Source organism: Peromyscus eremicus, chromosome 18 (genome assembly GCF_949786415.1).
Source record: "Peromyscus eremicus chromosome 18, PerEre_H2_v1, whole genome shotgun sequence".
Lineage (NCBI taxonomy): Eukaryota > Metazoa > Chordata > Mammalia > Rodentia > Cricetidae > Peromyscus > Peromyscus eremicus.
The window spans coordinates 1,270,790-1,289,266 of NC_081434.1; the positions used below are offsets into that span (position 1 = coordinate 1,270,790).

Here is an 18,477-nt window from a genome sequence, read left to right on the forward strand (position 1 = left end):
AGAAGAGAAGCCGGCCTGGTCTACATAGCCAGGGCCACCAAGGGAGATGGTGTCTCAATAAATAAAGAAACCAGAAGGGGGTACAGAGTTTTGGACTGGTTCAGGCAGGAGCTGGGTGGCAGAAAGATCTCCATAAGCAAGAAAGACCCTGTCTCAAAAACAAGAAGAGTTCTCCACAGGGACCCAAGGCCTACCGGCTTCCTTTCCCTTCCCCCACTCTGGGACATTTTTTTCCCATCTCTCTGCTATTTATAACTCTAATCAAGAAATGGTGCCAGGAGAAGAGATGGGAAATAATTTGGCAAAATGGTAGCCTCACAGCCTTCCACTTTGCCTCCTGGCTCCTCTCTCTTACCAGGCACTGGTGTTGTGTGTACCCCTCTCTGAAGTTCTGTTTTTACCACCCCACCCCGTCCTGGGCAGGTCACTCTTGAGATCTTTCCCAGACCATTTCTCACTGTCACGACTGTCTCTGCCCTTCATGTAGCTCATATTTTTTGTGATCTTTCTTCTTCCCTTTCTTAAAAACTGCTTCTCCTGTGTCTTCATCTCTCTCCTTTGTTCGGGACTATACTTCTTTGGCAGAGGAAAAAGAAATGTGGGCTCAACCTCTGATCACAGGACAATATTTGCTGCCAGGTAAGTTAAAGTGCATACGATAGTTCGGCCATCTTTGTGATGCTCTGCAGAGTTGTTGCACGCCTCTACACAGTGGCTATGAACAGACACATACGCAAGGCCGGCACTACTGGGCTTCTACCTTCAATGTACCCCAGTGTTTCCTCTCCGGTGTGTTCGTGTCTCAGAGCCCTGGTCAGCAGGAAAGAGATGGCATGAAAATGGAGAAGAGCAAAACTGGGGTGGAACCCAGAACTTACGACTCCTCCCCAGGCCTCTGACTCAGGTCAGGATGCCTCTAGAGCCCCGGCTGCCTTCCTCTCTGCACCTGCAGCTTGGCTCGCCTCTGTCTGCACTCCACCAGCTTCCCATAATTCTTAGGCTGAAATCAGATGCCAAGAATCTGCCTCTGACCTCCTCTGCCCAAATATTTGAGAAGTCACCTCACCCGCCACAGGAGGAAGAAGCAGAAAATAAGAGAGATTGGTCACCCAAAATTAGCCTGGCTATAAATAGTGGGGCAAGGGGGGGGGGGGAGAACACGCAGGACTACTAGACCAGCTTAGTAATGAAGACAAATATACTTCCCTGAGGGATGATCCAGAGCAGAGCGTCGCAGGGCTGAGCCACACTGGGGTGAACAGACGTGAAGAAACTAGAGAAACCCGAGAGTGAGGAAAAGTCAGCATTAAACATCCTGCCAGAAAACGTCAAGAGTTTAGAAATTAGTAAGATTAATAAGCGACGCTCAGAGCCAGACATGGTACTGCACTCCTTCGATCCAAGCCCTCATAGGCAAGATCTTTAGTGTGAGGCCAGCCTAAAATCCAAAAGAGCTCGGGGCAGGGGCGTAGCTCAGTGAAAGAACACCTGCCTAGCATCCATGAAGTCAAGGATTATAATTCCCAACATCACATCACATATGCAGAAATACTGCATTATAACATTGATATAACATTCTCGAAATGACAAAACTATACAGATGAAAAGCACACTAGTGTCTGTCAGGAGATAAAGACGGCAGGGAGGTGTGGTGAGTCCAGGTATTGAGGTAGCTCCTTCACATTGCAGGCTCTGTATTGTGGTGAAGGTTGAATCTATACACGGGGCAAAACTGCACAGTACAACAAGCATAAATGAATACATATGTAAAGGATGTTTTAAAAATGAATATGGCTTGCAGATTTTTAATGGTTATTGTACCGATGTCAGCTTCCTGGCTTTGATGTCACACTGCAGTTACATACAATGTCACCATTCTAGGAAACTGAACAGAAGGTCCCCAGGCCTCTGCACATTACTTTTGCAATTTTCTCTCAGTCTAAAATTATTTCTAGCCGGGCAGTGGTGGCGCACACCTTTAATCCCAGCACTCGGGAGGCAGAGGCAGGCGGATCTCTGTGAGTTCGAGGCCAGCCTGGGCTACAGAGTGAGTTCCAGGACAGGCGCAAAGCTACACAGAGAAACCCTGTCTCAAAAATAAAATAAAATAAAATAAAATAAAATAAAATAAAATAAAATAAAATAAAATAAAATAAAAATATTTCTAAAAATATTTTAATTGAGAAATGTCCATACCCAGCCAAGACAGTGGCCATTTCAGTGGCCATTTTCTCCGGTCCCTTCTCAATTCCCTAAACACCTTCCTCACCTGTGCATGGAACCCCTCTTACCAGCTCCCTAAAAGATACTTTTTCCAGCTGTTGTCTCTAACTTATAAGCAAGCACTTCTAGAAGACACATTCCATAGGTCACTTTTCCTTCCACCCCCTCTGGCAACAGAGGCTTGGAGTGTATGTCGAGGGTCAGGCTTTCTCTCCTGGAGACACACAGCTTGAGGACTTTCTCACTCACCCCACCCACCTCTCCAGCCCTGGAAGCCTTTGCTGGCCTCCGAATTCTGGCTGTAGCCAAAGCTCTTACTGTGGGAGTGGCTGGGAAAGAAAGAACATAAATGTGATTGAGTGAAGTCCATAGGGAAATGGCCTGACCACTCTGGCCTTTGAGGACCCAAAAGAAACTCTTGCATGTTGGAGAAAGGACCAAGGGGTCACTTCCCACAGGGAACCATTTAGACCATCTTAAGGGCCCCTTTTCTTTGAGCCCTGGCTGTAGACCAACATTTGGAATTTGGCCACGCTGCCAACAGCCCCCTCTCTTGAAGCCTGGCCAAACTTCCCAGTATGTGAAGACTTCTCCACTCCCTCTCTGTCCTCCCTCCCTCAGTCCTCATCCAACCCCTAACAACTCAGCAGTTCCCAGCACTAAGGTTTGGCCTAAACAGTCCATTTGGAGTTTGTTCAATAAAGCTAACTCTGAGAGAGACCTCAAAGGAGCAGGGAACAGTGAGAAAACAGAAAGGTGGAGCTGCATTTATTCTTCTAAGGGGAAATAAGCTGGGCGCGAAATCATGCACAGAAGTGAGCAGAATGAGATTTCAGTTGTTTTTACTTTGTTTACTTGGAGGATTTGGGGTTTTGTTTGGTTGGTTGTTGTGGTTTTCCATTTGTTTGCTTTGTTTTGTTCTTTTGTGTTTGTTTGTTTTTGGAGATGGGGTCCACACACTGTAACCCAAGATGGCCTGGAACTCACTCTGTAGCCCATGCTGGCCATGAACTTGTGATAAACACCCTGTCTTAGCCTCCAAAGGACTGGGATTACAAGTGTGAGCCACCTCACCCAATTTAAAACTTCCAAGTATTTGTCTGGAGAGGTGGCTCAGGGTAAAGGGTGTGCTATGCAAGCCTGTGGACTGGAGTTCTGATCCTTAGAACCCATGTGAAAACCAAAGATGAGCAGGCATGGAAGCCACCTGCAACCCCAGCACTCAAGACTGGGGACCTCTGGGGCAAGCTGGCTAGCTAGACTAACCAATGTTGTAGATTATTATTTTAAGATGTGTTACATTTGTTTATACTGTGGAACATTTGTTTAATGATGCAAAGATGTGTTGCATTCTTTTATATTGCATTTGTTTGACTCTGTGAAGCTGTGTTACTGTGACTGTCTAAAATACCTGATGGTCTAACAAAGAGCTGAACGGTGGATGGCAAGGCAGGAGAAAGGGTAGGTGGGGTTAGCAAGCAAAGAGAATAAATAGGAGGAGAAATCTGGGAAGAGAAGAAGAGCAAGAGGGATCAAGGAGGGGGACATCAGGGGCCAGCCACCCAGCTACACAGCAAACCTCTGAGTAAGAGTGAAGGTAAGATATACGGAAGAAAAGAAAAATGTCTAGGGGCAAAAGGTAGATGGGACAATTTAAATTAAGGAAAGCTGGCCAGAAATAAGCCAAGCTAAGGCTGGACATTCATAAGAAAGAATAAGCCTCCGTGTACTTATTTGGTAGCTGGGTAGTGGGCCCCTCAAAAGAGTAAAGAGCAGAAACAACCACAACAAGCCAGAACTGGTGAACCTGGGGTTCAGCAGAAGACCCTGCCTGAATAAACTAAGTGAAGAACCCTTGAAGAGGGTACTCCATGTCAACTTCCATCCTCAATACATACATACACTCGAGTGTACCCTCACACACACTCAGACCCAAGCAATACAAACATGTAAGCACACTACAGAGAGAGAGGGGGGAGGGAGGAAGAGGGCTGGAAGGGGGGAGGGAGGGAAGATTTTAAGTGGAGGAGTCTTCCTCTGGAGATACATGAAACTTGTGTCCACTTTTACCAAAGTCAGGTGAAGCTAACGAGCTTCAACTACAGCAGAAATGGGAGTCACACAGTAAATAAGGACCAGGCACAACCAAATTAAAGATAACCCTGTAGGGATCAGTTGGAGTCCCCAGATATAGACACCCATGTCCACTTCCCAGTTCTAGGGCAGAGGAACAGCCAGTATGTGGGGGAAAAGGACAGAGACTGATGTCTGCAGAATCCTGGCAGTCCCTAGCGTGAATGTCAGGAAGTCGTGCCAAGGTAGATGAGGGGAATACAGGATGATGCTAACACTTTCTCTGAGTCACTCCTGAATTCCCAACACCGACTCCCCTCATTAGCACACCTTCTTATCTCTCTTAATTTATGTCTCTCCTTTCTGGTACCCTCGCCAACCCAAACCCTTCTCTCTCCAGCCCCAAAGCTTTGGGAGTGAAGCACCAGGCATCTTCCATTCTGCCTGCTTTTTGCTTGCTCACTGCAGTTAGCAGCAGGAGCCAGAGCGGGAGGGGGTGGGGAGCCCTGGGTCACGCTGCCCTGTGACGCTCTCACTCTTCCCGCTTCTATTGATCAGCCCTTCTATAGAGCAAGCCTCTTCCCAAACGCTCCTCCCCTTCCAGGATTCCCTTTAGCTGGCACCCAACAAGCTCCCCTGGAAAGTGTTTAGGGTCTTCCCTTCCTGGGGTCGTTCCTGTGATTTATGCAATACAGACTCAGGCTTTAGAATTAGCCTGAAATTATATCCTAATTCTGCCTATTAGGTGCTCCGTTACTTAACTGCTCCCTACCTCAGATTCTTCATCTGCATATTAGAGATGATATTTCACAGCATTGTTCTAGGAATTAAATGAACACACAAAGTGTTTGGCCTATTATGAGTGCTCAGGAAATGTTTATAATAGACATGTAAGCATATAGATACATACATATTATCCAACATTTTTATTTAGCTTTTTGTGTATTTAGTGCGAGGGATTAATCTCAGAGTCTTGAACATGCTAGGCAAGCACTCCACCACTGAGCTACATCCCAGTCCAGTCCCTACCTAAAAATTTTATCATGGAGACTTGGAGAGATGGCTCAGCAGTTTAAAGCTCTTGCTACTTTTCTTAGTTAGGGTTAGCATTGCTGTGACAAAACACCATGACCAAAGAGCAAGTTGGGGAAGAAAGGTTTTGTTAGGCTTACACTTCAGTATTGCTGTTCATCACTGAAGGAAGTCAGGACAGGAACTCACACAGGGCAGGATCTCAGGAACAGAATCTCATGAAGAGGCCATAAAGAGGAGCTGCTTACTGGCTTGCTTCCCATGGCATGCTGAGCCTACCTTCTTATAGAACCCAGGACCAGCAGCCCAGGGATGGCACCACCCACAATGGGCTGGGTCCTCCCACATTGATCACTAATTGAGAAAATGCCTTACAGCTGGATCTCAAGGAGGCATTTCCTCAGCTGAGGCTCCTTCCTCTGATGACTCTAGCTTGTGTCAAGTTGACACACAAAACCACTCAGTACACTACCATTCAGAGGACCTGAGTTCAGGTCACAGCATCACATTAGGTGACTTTAAACTGCCTTGAATTCTAGCTCCAGAGGATTGGGTGCCCTCTTCTGGCCCCCACCAGCACTGTGAGCGTAGACACACATACATACAATAAAAAATGAAAATGGAAGTTTCTAAATGTTATTATGACAGTTAATGAAATTCTGCTTAATTGTGTCATTTAACAGTTTTGTGTTTCTTCTCACTCATCCTTTGATGGTTATACAGCTCCCAGGATATAGGATACTGTGGTGATATTGTGTTCCCCAAAATATTGTGTACCCTAATAAACTTATCTGGGGTCAGAGAACAGAACAGCCACTAGATACTTAGGATAGGCAGTGGTAGCACACGCCTTTAATCCTCGCATTCCAGAGGCAGAAATCCATTTGTTCAATGATACAGCCAAGCATGGTGACTCACGCCTTTAATCCCAGGGAGTGGTGGTAGAAAGCAAAAAGGTATATAAGGCGTGAGGACCAGAAACTAGAAACATTTGGCCTGGTTAAGCATTTGGCAGGTTAAGCTTTTAGGCTTTCAAGCAGCAGTTCAGCTGAGATTCATTCTGGATGAGGACTCAGAGGCTTCCAGTCTGAGGAAACAAGATCAGCTGAGAAGTTGGCCAGGTGAGGTTAGCTGTGGCTTGTTCTGTCTCTCTGATCTTCCAGTGTTCACCCCAATACTTGGCCTCAGGTTTGATTTTATTAATAAGACTCTTTAAGATTCCTACTACAGGATATCACTCTTCAAATTGCTGAATGAGGGCCAGTAAGATCTGAATTTCATCCTCAGGACCCATATATTAAAAGAAAGATCTGAGCCAGGAAGTGATGGTGCATGCCTTTATTCCCAGGGCCCCGGAGGCAGAGGCTGATCTAGAACTCCCCATTCTTCCACCTCAGAACTCCTGACAGGTTTGCATCAGCTAAATATTAACCTAATCACCTTTTAACAATAAAACTATTATTGAGTGGGTAAGCAAACTGACCAAATGCCCAGCATGTCTCCACATTCGGGTGTCTTGTGGTTCGTTCGTTTGTTTGTTTGATTTCGCTTTGACACAGGATCTCTCTGTGTAGTCCTAGCTGTCCTGGAGTTCGCTATATGTGTAAACCAGGCCGTCCTCGAACCCACAGAGATCCCCCTGCTTCTGCCTCCGGAGTGCTAAGATGATCAAAGGCGTATGCCACCATGGCCGGGGTATGTCTGCACATTCGTAATGCACCCCAGAGCCCCAGTTGCTTGCAGGGCTGAAGCAGAAGGTTCTTGAATTACAGGCCATCTTGAAAAGCATAGGGAGTCAGACAGACAGACAGACAGGGAGGCAGAGAAAGAGACAGAGACAGATTGTAACAGCAGCAATAAATTGATGATGTTTATAATTTTTCTTGTTGGAATTAATCCTGGAAGCATTCCTCCTTAGAGAGGCATTGCATAATTTACCTTTCACTTTGGCAGTAGCACTCTGCCACGACTAACATGGGTTCGCATTCCCTGACCACAAAAGGACAAGGATGGACTTGCACATTTCACCACTCACAGCCCGCAACAGTCGCAAAGCTCCCTAGAAGGCCACTTAAGGTGCCTTAAAATGCTTCACTACCGTGATCACCCAGAGCTACGGGAACCTTGGTGGAGCGGTGGGATGACCAGAGGGCTGGGAAAGAAGAAGAAAGCGTTCTCTTCCAGCGAGAGGAAACTGGGAATCCAGTGAGAACCGGCCAGCAGTGCCAGGAAGTAAGGTGAGGGAAGGAAACGAATTTCAATGAGTTCGGAGAGCTTTGGCTACCCCAGTAACAGATCGGGGGATGGACAGCATGAGGACACCAGCCCTCTCAGGGCCTGACAGCCAGCGCATGTGAAAACTAACTCTTCAGCTGAATAAATAGGAAAAGCGCTTCCAACTCTGAAAAAAAAAAATCAGCCCCGTTAAAAGAACAGCTCACCCACCAGCCAACCCTCCACTTCCCTCCCTTAGATATTCACTACCAATGACCCAACGCCTAAAAGAGAGGGCGGCTCCCCGTGTCACATGATGCTGCGATCACGTGACCCCGCCCCGCGGGAGCCAAGGCGCGATCCAGCTCCCGCAGCCCGAGTGGGGGGGGCCGTTGTGCCCACACACCCCAGCCCGGCTCGACCATGCTGTCCCGCCTGCTCAAGGAACACCAGGCCAAGCAGAATGAACGCAAGGAGCTGCAGGGTGAGCGCACAGTCCCCCCGGCCGCCCCGGGCCCGCGGCCTCGCTGCTGCCGGAAGCCTGGACCTCGGGTAACCTCCCAGATCGAGGGGCGGGCGCCGGCTCGCGGGCCACCCGAGTGCTGGGCAGGGGTTCGGGGCGGCGCTTGTGGGAACTCCGTCCCCTTGCCAACCCGCGCTGGTCCCCCTGGCACCGACCGAGTCCCTTCGGCGGCGTCCCGAATCCCGCCTAGGCCGGGTCTAAGCCCCGCCCCCGGCTCTTGACACGCGATGCCAATTGGCCCAGGCAGCCTCTCGCCCCGGAAGTGGGCGGGAGCTGGGGACCGCCCCGCGGCTGGGTTCCAGCGGGTCTGCAGGCGCAGCTAAGGCCCAGCCAGACTGGGCATCCTGGAGTTGCCGATCCACTGCCCAAAGTCGTGGAGAGGGGGTGTCTGGGAAGCGTCCTGGGGGTGCCTGAGGGAGTCCCTTCCCCGCCCAGGGTGCCAGCTTCCTCACCTCCAAAATAAAGGGGTTTGGTTTGGTCTATGTATGTGAGGTCCTTTTTCAGAGGTCTGACGTTAGTGGGCAGTTTCCAGAAGAGGAGTAAGTGCATAGGGAGCCCATTAGCAGCCCCACCTCTCCAATACGAAGTCTACTCCAACCCCTCTCCTCTTCCCCAGAGAAGAGGAGGCAAGAGGCCATCACCGCAGCGACCTGCCTGACCGAAGCTTTGGTGGACCACCTCAATGTGGGGTACGAACCTCCTCCCTCAACTCTTTCCCTCCATCCACCCTGGTTAGACAAGGTCTGGGCCATCCTCCTGAGGGATCCGGGTGCCCCGGTCACCCCCTTGACTTCTCCCCCACCTCCCCACACACCCCGCCTAATGTAACTTCATGGAGACTTGAGTCAGCTTTGACCCCTAAGCAGCTGCAGCGGTTGAGAACGCAGCCAGAATTCCCCCTCCCCACACTAACGTCCCTGGCACCGCTTGATGCCATCTGGCCAGCTCGATTCACCCTGTTAAGTCCAGCTGTCACTTGGGTGGGAGGGAAGGCCAACCTCTCTCACCACATACCCCCTTCCCTTCCTCACCTCCTACTCTCTGGCAAGCCTGGAAAACAGCTGGCAGGAAGAAGGTGCCACAGCTGGTAGAAGTGAGGAAGAGCTGATGCCAAGAGCCGTGACAACCAGGCTGTCTTTTCCAAAACTTCCTTCCGGGTCTCCAGGGGCCCTACCAGCAACCTCAACCCTAAATGAGAAGCCCAGGGGTAGCCAAAGACTCGAGAAGATTTCCTGGACCTGTGTGACTCATAAGAGTGCAGAGATGGGATGACTTGATAGTCCGTCTACGGGAAGCAAGGAGTTACATACTATGCCTTCCACTCGGGGCACGGGGCACGTAGTCAATCCAGAAACTGAGTCATCCAAGGGAGTCATGCAGGCAGGGGGAGGGGTCATCTCCGTTACTCATCTGAGGGGCAATCAGGGGGAAATGGCTGTGGTTGGGGCCTCTGGTCTCCTTTGTCTCCAGACAGCTCTCTTCTCTCAAGACTCCCACACTGGCACCTCCTTTGCTACCGTTTGTGAGGCTGGCTGGACTTCTCTCTTTTCCACTTGCTTGCTGTATGCCACCCCACTTTCAAGCTTAGAGGGCAGCTAAGCCAAATCCAGATTAGAAAGGGTTTTGTGCTGCTACCCACAGCTCCTAGTCTCCAGAAAATGAAACAAAGGCTTAGTGTGTCTCAGCCCTTGTCAGGTGCCCTGCCCACTTTCTTGGACCCCCCCCCCCAACACCCTTTGCCTCCTCTGCCCCCACACATTCCAGTGGGTGGTGGCACCGGATGTGGAGTCTCCTTACTGACCTAGAGCTTTGGGATAGGGAATGAAAAGGTCATCTGCTAGTAAGAGAGGGAACAGTGGTCACACAAAAGGCCAAGCAAAGAACATTGGTGGAAAATGGAGCACCAACCCGTGGTATGGTGGTAACCACAGCCAGCAGTCTGATTGAGCAGGAGAGAAGTATTGCCTGGAGCAAGGACAGGAGTGTGTGTGTGTGTGTGTGTGTGTGTGTGTGTGTGTGTGTGACTCTGTGTGTGTGTCTGTGTGTGTGAGAGAGAGAGGAGAGTGTGTGTGTGTGTGTGTGTGAGAGAGAGAGAGACACACAGAGAGACACAGAGAGAGAGACTGTGTGTGTCTGTGTGTGTGTGTGAGAGAGAGACTGTGTGTGTGTCTGTGTGTGTGTGAGAGAGAGAGGAGAGTGTGTGTGTGTGTGAGAGAGAGAGAGAGAGAGAGAGACTCTGTGTGTGTGTCTGTGTATGAGAGAGAGGAGAGTGTGTGTGTGTGTGTGTGAGAGAGAGAGAGAGAGAGAGAGACTCTCTGTGTGTGTCTGTGTGTGTGTGAGAGAGGAGAGAGTGTGTGTGTGTGTGTGTGTTCACTCGTCTTTATGGGTGGAAGGAGTAGGGTGAGAGTTGGGTGTGATAGCAGATGCTCACATGCCTGTAATCCCAGCACTTGAACAGTAGAGGCAGAAGGATTAGGTCAAGGCCAGCTTCATCCCCATAGCAAGTTGAGGTCATCCTGGGCTATATAAGACCCTGTCTCAAAAGGGGGAGGAAGAGACAAGAAAATCTCTTGGGATAGGTTTATTTGACCCAGGGTTCCTAAGGAGAGGGGTTTACTCTCCCATCCCACCCCGGATTCAGGGAGGGGCCTGATTTCCTTCCCAACCTCTTGCAGAGATCACTGGGCTTCAAATCACTGCCAGATGTGTCCCTGCTGCTGAATTTTCCCACGCCCCCTTTCCCTCAGCTTCTTCCTCAGGGATATCCCCCAGGTTAACCCTCCCTACCCCATCTCAGCTACAGAGACTCCTTGAGAGGATAAGAAATGGTATGTTTCTAGTCAGCACCTAAATTGGCTTTCTTGGGAACCCGAGGGTTGGAGGAAGGAGCCTGCTTCACTTGGGTCACATCCAGAAAAGGCCAGAACTCCAAGGTTTCCCCAGTCCTACCTCCTGGCTCATCTCCCACCCCTGTAATAGGCCCTGAAGACCCCCACCATCCCCCATGTACTGGATGAGCTGACATCCTCCCTCCTCCAATCCGTAGTGTGGCCCAGGCCTACATGAACCAGAGGAAGCTGGACCATGAGGTGAAGACCCTACAGGTCCAGGCTGCCCAGTTTGCCAAGCAGACAGGCCAGTGGATTGGAATGGTGGAGAACTTCAACCAGGCACTTAAGGTGGGCCACACTCCGCACATTGTTGCCTTTTTCTGAGCCCCCATTGGCTGTCTTCAGTCTCATAACTGCCCCAGACCTAAGGTTAATGACGAAGAGGGGATGGCCCAAGATACTCCTTCTGGTGTCGGGAAAGCTAGAAAGAAAAAAGGCAGGATCTTGAGATATGGCTCAGTGACGTTTAGGGCCCTGGGTTCAATCCCTAGCTCTACAGAAAACCCTCAGTAGGGGCCACAGACCTGATGTACCAGCTGCTCTGGAGGCTGAAGGAGGAAGAGGATAGCTGGAGCCCAGGGGTTGAAGCAATGTTGCAGCCTGAGCAATGTTGCAGTAGTCCATCTCAAAGAAAGGCAGACAGACAGACAGAAAAGCAGTTGGTGTATCTGAGTAAGCGACCTCAGCCTAGGAGGCGTAATCTACCCATCCTGATTCCTGGCCTCCAATCTCTTCTCCCCCTCGCCAGGAAATTGGGGATGTGGAGAACTGGGCTCGGAGTATCGAGCTGGACATGCGCACCATTGCCACTGCCCTGGAATACGTCTACAAAGGGCAGCTTCAGTCCGCCCCGTCCTAGCCTCTCTCCACCCTCCCAGACGGGAGGGAGACTGGTAGGGCCATCAATAAAACACAAGCTTCCATTCTACGTGGTGTGTGGACGGAGTCACTAGCTCCTGTATGGTGGTGGGGGTTCCAAGGTGGAGGGTACAATATTCCTCTTCCTACGCCTACTCTTTCTTGAACCTGGTGCAGGTGACTTTCGGCTGAGCAGAAAGTATCCTCATGCCTGCCCCGAGGAGGCCTCTGCTCAAAACTTTCTACTTCCAGACTTCAGTTTCCTGCAGAGAAGAGTTAAGTCAGGGAGCAGACCTAGTCCTCAGCTCTGGCTCTCTGCCTCCCCACATGCTCATGTGCTCTCCCGGCTGCCACTAAGCAGTGTCATGAGTCTGGGCCAGGTGGGAGATTAATTCTTGGGGGCACTTGAGGGCTGAGAAGGAAGAAAAATGACAGGTCCAGGGCCACCCACAGAGAGGGGCAGCTGCCATCCTTGGTAGTTCCCACCTCCTAGGAGACAGTGGCAAGGATGGTCATGAGTCCAGGCTGAGAAAGACCGCCTAAGGGGCGGCCTGGGCAGCACTGCCCTCTGCCAAAACCCAGCTTCAGCCAGGCAGGCTTCAGCCTCTTAGCTCCTCCTCCTCACCACTGCCCTCACCCCAAAACATACAGACACTTAACAGTCCTGCTCCACAGCAAGAGTCCACCCCTCCAGACTTTGGCCTTAGCTGTAGCTCATGTGGGAGCCTGGGAAGTCCAAGAGCAAAGTCTCTTAAGCAGACGAAAAAGCTACAGCTTCACACATTGTGTGCCTGCCAGCTTTCCCCAGAGGTACGTGAGGGGTGGTGGGGGTGGGGTGCTATGAAAAGACCAGCTAGGGATGGCATGTATTGATCGTCCAAGATTCAAGCTTTGAGCACTGTCCTCACGTCATCCCTTTGATCTTCCACAACACTGGGATGGGCCTGGTGGGTAGTGTAGCTCAATTTGCTAAATGAGAAAATGGGTCCCAAGACAGAGTAAATGTGCCCAGCCTCACACAGTAACTTTGAGGCCACCGGGACTGAAATGCAGGGCTCTTGGTTCCAAAAGCAAGGCAAGGAATGCATTCAGAGGGTTTTGATGTTCCTGGATTAGTAGCAGGTACAATGGTAATCCAGGTCCCTCTGCCCCCACACTACACGTTTGCACACAGGACCAGCTCAGGTTTATTTCATTAGCGACAAAGATGGTGTTTGCCCACGTCTGTTTTGCACAGTAAGCCGTTGCCTGCCAATCATCTGCGAAGCAGATCGTTTCTTGATTTGTCTGCTCAGACCAGACATTTCCCGCTAAGTAGATGTTAGGGGCCGGGGCTAAAGGGGCAGAGGAAATGACAAGCCTTCCTGCCCAGTCTAGGCTGCCATCTGCAGGGCATCGCATCTAACCATGTGGCTGCCCCTGCTTCTGGGTGCCGTGCTGTGGGCAGTGCTGTGGTTGCTCAGAGACCGGCAGAGACTGCCTGCCAGCCACGCTTTCATATTCGTCACTGGCTGTGACTCCGGCTTTGGACGCCTTCTGGCACTGCAACTTGACCAGAAAGGCTTCCAAGTCCTGGCCGGCTGCCTGACCCCCTCTGGGGCAGAAGACCTGCAGCAGATGGCCTCCCCCCGCCTCCACACAACACTGCTGGATGTCACTGATCCCCAGAATGTCCAGCAGGTTGCCAAGTGGGTGAAGACGCATGTTGGAGAAACTGGTGAGTGCAGTGGAGTCGCTGAGGCTGTGGGGAGGCATGGGGTTCAAATCCTCCCAGGGAGGAAACATAGGAGAATGCCTCACCTCCACAAAACCCCCACCCTGTGTCTGTCATCTCCCTACAGGGCTCTTTGGTCTGGTGAATAATGCTGGTGTGGCTGGTGTCATCGGACCTACACCGTGGATGACACGGGATGATTTCCAGCACGTGCTGAACGTGAACACACTGGGTCCCATTGGGGTCACCCTTGCCCTGCTACCCCTGGTACAACAGGCCCGGGGCCGGGTGGTCAACATCACCAGCGTCCTGGGTCGTCTAGCAGCCAATGGCGGGGGCTACTGTGTTTCCAAGTTTGGCCTGGAGGCCTTCTCTGACAGCCTGAGGTGAGGGTGCACAGCTCCAGGCCCAGCCTGGAGGGATAGGGATCCTACCCAGACAGGTACACCAGATGCTGGCACAGCCCACGAGGATTAGAACAGGGAAATGGAAGAGGAGACAGGGTTACATGTAGCTGAGACCCCAAGTCTTATCACCTACAAGCTGTGTCCTTAAATAGCTTACAGTGTGTGTGTGTGTGTGTGTGTGTGTGTTGAACTGAGACAAGTCTCACTGTGTCATCCTGACTGACCTGGAACTCACAAATCAGCCTGCCTCTACCTCCCCAGAGCTGGGCTTAAAGGTGTGCACCACCACACCAGGTAGGTTACTTATTTTTTGAGTCAGGATTACACTCTGTAGTCCAGGCTGGCCCCAAATTTTTGGCAATCCTCCTATCTCAGCCTCTTGAGCACTGGGATTACAGGTGGGAGCCACCACACACCCAATTAGGTTATTTCTCTCTGTTTGGTTTTTTTCTTCCAAGTGTGTTAACTCAGAGTGAGACTTGCCTCATGGGGGTTCAGAGCAAAGTGAGGTGTGTTGGGGAAAGCCTTCTGTCATTCATTTTTAAATGGCATTTACTTACACACACACACACACACACACACACACACGCGCACACGCACTTATTGTGTGTATGCATGCACACATGAATAGGTACCATGGCGTGCAGGTCAAAGTACACTTACGGGAGTCTCTTCCTTTTCTGAGGTGATGAGGGTAGATGGCAAGAGGCCTGCCTTGATGATGAGTCGTCTCACCGGCCCCTCAAGTCACTATTAATAGTAGAAAAACTAATACTTTCTCACTTCATTCTCTTGACCATTCTACATGAATAGCCATTACTATAGGGCTACTTAGGAGCGTTGAGACAGGCCCCTAGGCCAGGTCTGCCCCTCATTTTTGAGACAGGGTCTTACTATATAGACCAGAAGTCCCCCCCTTTTTTTATTTTTATGTATATTGGTGTTTGGCCTGCATGTATGTCTATGTGAGGGTATCAGATCCACTGGAACTGTCATGTGGGTGTTGGGAACTGAACCCTGGTCCTCTGGAAAAACAGCTAATGCTCTTAACCGCTGAGTCAGCTCTCCTGTCCTTTTTTTTTTTTTCTTCTTTTTTTTTTTTTTTTTTTTTAAGACAAGGCATCACTCTGTAGCCCAGACTGGCCTCAAACTCACTATCCAAGTGCTGGGATCACAGACACATGCCTCCACGCAGGCCTTACCATAACAGTTTGAACAATAATGTTCAAAGTTGGTGAGACCACGAAGGTGCTCAGAGGACCATGGGAGCAGCAGAGTCTCAGTTTGGGACAGAAGCCCAAGTAGTTCAGGTGGAGCCCGACTAGTAAGGAAGGCTGCCTTCATCACCACACCCGACAGACAGCTTCACTGTCTCGTGCCCCCTCCAGTTCTTCCAGTCAGCATCGTGGAACACAGGGACACTGGGATCTCTACCCAGGCCAGAGCAGGGCAGTGGGATGGACCCCTCCTCGAACCATCAAGTCACCTACCAGCTGATACCAGTCCAGACCCCTCACACCAGACTCAGGACTCAAGCTTATGTTTCGGAAGCTACAGAATGAGGCTCTAGATCGAGAACTGGCAGCCTGCAGCTATCACCCAGACAGGCTCAGCTGCCTTCGGGCTAATAATGGTTTTTATACATTTATATAGTCACATTGTAAATGGTTATATAAGTACATTAATTTTGCCAGGTATTGTGGTGTACACCTTTAATCTCAGCACTCAGGGCAGAGGCAGGAGTATCTCTGTGAGTTCAAGGCCATCCTGGTCTACATAGCAAGTTCTGGTCCAGCCAGGGTTACGTGGTAAGACCCTGTAGCAAAATAAACAAACACACTAATTTTGTCTGGCCTGTAGTACCTCAAAATTTACTATAAAGAAAAAGTAAGGGATGGGGTAGGGAAAGACTCACCAATTAAGATTGCCATGTAATCACGAGGGCCCATACCCACGCGACACAAGGCCTTCTTCCGGCCTTCATACACATGTGCATAGAGACTCACACATGCACACATTTACATGAATCTTTTTGAAGAAGGGAACAGGATGCTAAGATGGAAGGATCCTGAGTTCAGAATTTTTCTGGACTACATTACCAGCATGAGGCTTTAGGCTTGATCCCAAGCACCCACCACCACCAAAGGAGAAAAATAATAAAGCTTGCTAACCATTAATCTAGTTATCAGAAGAAAATATACAACAGAGATGTGCTTAGTGAGATCCACCCACAATTCCAAGACTAGGGAAGTTGAGGCAGGGGCTTGAGGCCAGCCTGGACTACAAAACAAGATTCATTCTCTCTCTCTCCCTCACCCCTTCCGTCTGTCTCTTTCATATACACACACACACTCTCTCTCTCTCTCTGTCTCTCTCCCTCCCTCCCTCCTCCCTCTCCCCTCCATGCCTCTCCCTCTCAGTATGGTGGTACAGGCCTACAGTCCCAGCACTTTCAAGGCCAGCTTCTACTTCATAGCAAGTTCAAGCTACATGAAAACCTATCTCATAAAAATAAAAAAATTTTCAAGCCAGCAAAATGGCTGGGCAGTTAAGACATCCTGAGTTCAGGGGACATACCTGGTAGGAGAGAACCAAGTTGAACTCTGACATCCAGACATGGACAGTGATGCGCGCGCGCGCGCGCGCGCGCGCGCACACACACACACACACACACACACACAAACACACACAAAGTAAATATACAATTTTTTTTAAGTAAAAGTTCAAGATTAGCCTAGGCTATGTAGTGAGACCCTGTCTCATAAAATAAAATTTAAAAAAAGAGAGAAATATCCAGACTATCATGACGGCTCACACCTGTAATCCAAATACATGGAAGGTAGAGACAGAAGTTACCAGGAGTTCAAGGCTAGCCTGGGCTACATGAGACCTTGTCTCAGGAAACAAAAACAAGGGGCCAGAGAGATGACTCAGAGGATAACAGTGATTCCTGCTCTTGCAGAGGACCCAGGGTTGGTTCCCAGCACCTATAAGGTGGTTCATCACAGCCTGTAACTCCAGTTGCAAGGGATCTGACACCTTCTGACCAGTGAAGGATCCTACACACACACACACACACACACACACACACGGTGCACATGAACTCATGCAATACACATATAAATAATATTTTTTAAAAGGAAAACAAAGTGCAGATACCTCCCCTGGGCTGGTGACGGTGTGGCTCCGTCGCTTACCTACCATGCACAGCCCAACCAGCAACAGCCTTTCCTGTCAGGACACGTGTCCCTACACTGCTGACAACTTCCCATCTTGGATCCCTGACTCTGGAAACGAGGGTACAAACCCAGAAACCCTTCCGCCCACCCTCCAGGCGGGACATGGCTCCATTTGGAGTACGAGTCTCCATTGTGGAGCCCGGCTTCTTCCGAACCCCTGTGACCAACCTGGAGAGTCTGGAGAACACCCTGAAGGCTTGTTGGGCCCGGCTACCACCGGCTACACAGGCCCACTATGGGGAAGCCTTCCTCACTTCTTGTGAGTAGCTGGGCACCTGTGAGGGCATGACGGGAAAAAGAGAGGGCCAGAAAGGCCAGGCCTCGTAGGGAGGAAAAGGGCGGGCAGGGGGAGGTGGTGCCACGCCCCAAACTGGGCAGGTGATCTTTGAGACAGCCTAAGATGGGATGCAGGGAGGCAGGCAGCATGGGCACACTAACTGCAAGCATCTTCCAAGATCTCCAGGTGCAGCGCCGCATCATGAACCTGATCTGTGACCCGGACCTGACTAAGGTGACCAGCTGCCTGGAGCATGCCCTGACAGCTCGTCACCCCCGAACCCGCTACAGCCCAGGCTGGGACGCCAAGCTGCTCTGGCTGCCTGCCTCCTACCTTCCGGCCAGCCTGGTGGACGCTGTGCTCACCTGGGTCCTTCCCCAGCCTGCCCAGGCAATCGACTGATGCCAGCTCTCCATTTATGTCCGTCTCCACTCTGGTGCTGCCCCGTTCCCGGCACGGAGTCGGCTCTCAATAAATATGTATTGCTTTAAAAGGCAAAGTAGGTGGGCAGAAATGAAGGTACCTGTTGGAGCCTGGCAAGATTTAGTACCTAAAATCCCTAAACTGCCTAGGACCGGACTCTCTGGCCTCTTTGGTGCCTGCAAAACTTCTGTTGTCCACCGGGGGGCGTAAGGACCTGCCCTGCACTTAGAGATGCTCTTTGGAGCTGCACTTGGAGAGATGGCCACCAGAGGGCACTTCTGGCCGATCTTTCTACGTGGGGTAGTGAGCGTTCGTTTGCACCTGGCGCGGCATTGTCTAATGTTTCCGGGGACAGGTGATGAGAATGGTCAGGGCAGGGCTGGGTGGCTTCCCTGGGAGAAGGAAATACTTAAACTCCCCTATTATCTAAGGCAAGAATCGGGGACACTGGCCACACAGGTCAGAGACAAGCAACTGAACCATTCTGAAAGGAGCCTGGTCTCCGGAGAATCAGAAGGCCGAAAAGTTGTCCAAAACAGACACGGGCCAGGCTTTACCACGCAGGCCCCTTGTGGAGAACCCCTTTGACTTACGCAGGACACT

At 50.6% G+C, this 18,477-nt stretch overlaps 2 protein-coding genes across 2 annotated transcripts; both read left to right on the plus strand.

Annotated features, from left to right (window-relative positions):
• Positions 1-7,438: 7,438 nt before the first annotated feature.
• On the plus strand, positions 7,439-11,884 carry Bloc1s1 (biogenesis of lysosomal organelles complex 1 subunit 1). The gene is made up of 5 exons (XM_059245560.1): positions 7,439-7,565; positions 7,802-8,026; positions 8,682-8,754; positions 11,112-11,244; positions 11,705-11,884. The coding sequence occupies exons 2-5, from the start codon at positions 7,966-7,968 to the stop codon at positions 11,813-11,815; spliced, it is 378 nt and encodes a 125-aa protein (XP_059101543.1). The 5' UTR covers positions 7,439-7,565; positions 7,802-7,965; the 3' UTR covers positions 11,816-11,884.
• A 778-nt stretch (positions 11,885-12,662) lies between these two features.
• Positions 12,663-17,884, plus strand: Rdh5 (retinol dehydrogenase 5). Its single transcript, XM_059245561.1, has 4 exons — positions 12,663-13,531; positions 13,656-13,914; positions 17,270-17,433; positions 17,630-17,884. The coding sequence occupies exons 1-4, from the start codon at positions 13,222-13,224 to the stop codon at positions 17,851-17,853; spliced, it is 957 nt and encodes a 318-aa protein (XP_059101544.1). The 5' UTR covers positions 12,663-13,221; the 3' UTR covers positions 17,854-17,884.
• Positions 17,885-18,477: the final 593 nt, after the last annotated feature.

Excerpts from the sequence above, each read along its gene's own strand:
- Bloc1s1 (XM_059245560.1), top strand. The coding sequence starts at position 7,966 with ATGCTGTCCCGCCTGCTCAAGGAACACCAGGCCAAGCAGAATGAACGC. Across the intron at positions 8,027-8,681 it reads TGAACGCAAGGAGCTGCAGG|AGAAGAGGAGGCAAGAGGCC; the intron begins GTGAGCGCACAG and ends CCTCTTCCCCAG. Across the intron at positions 8,755-11,111 it reads GTGGACCACCTCAATGTGGG|TGTGGCCCAGGCCTACATGA; the intron begins GTACGAACCTCC and ends TCCAATCCGTAG.
- Rdh5 (XM_059245561.1), top strand. The coding sequence starts at position 13,222 with ATGTGGCTGCCCCTGCTTCTGGGTGCCGTGCTGTGGGCAGTGCTGTGG. Across the intron at positions 13,532-13,655 it reads GACGCATGTTGGAGAAACTG|GGCTCTTTGGTCTGGTGAAT; the intron begins GTGAGTGCAGTG and ends ATCTCCCTACAG. Across the intron at positions 17,434-17,629 it reads GGAAGCCTTCCTCACTTCTT|ATCTCCAGGTGCAGCGCCGC; the intron begins GTGAGTAGCTGG and ends GCATCTTCCAAG.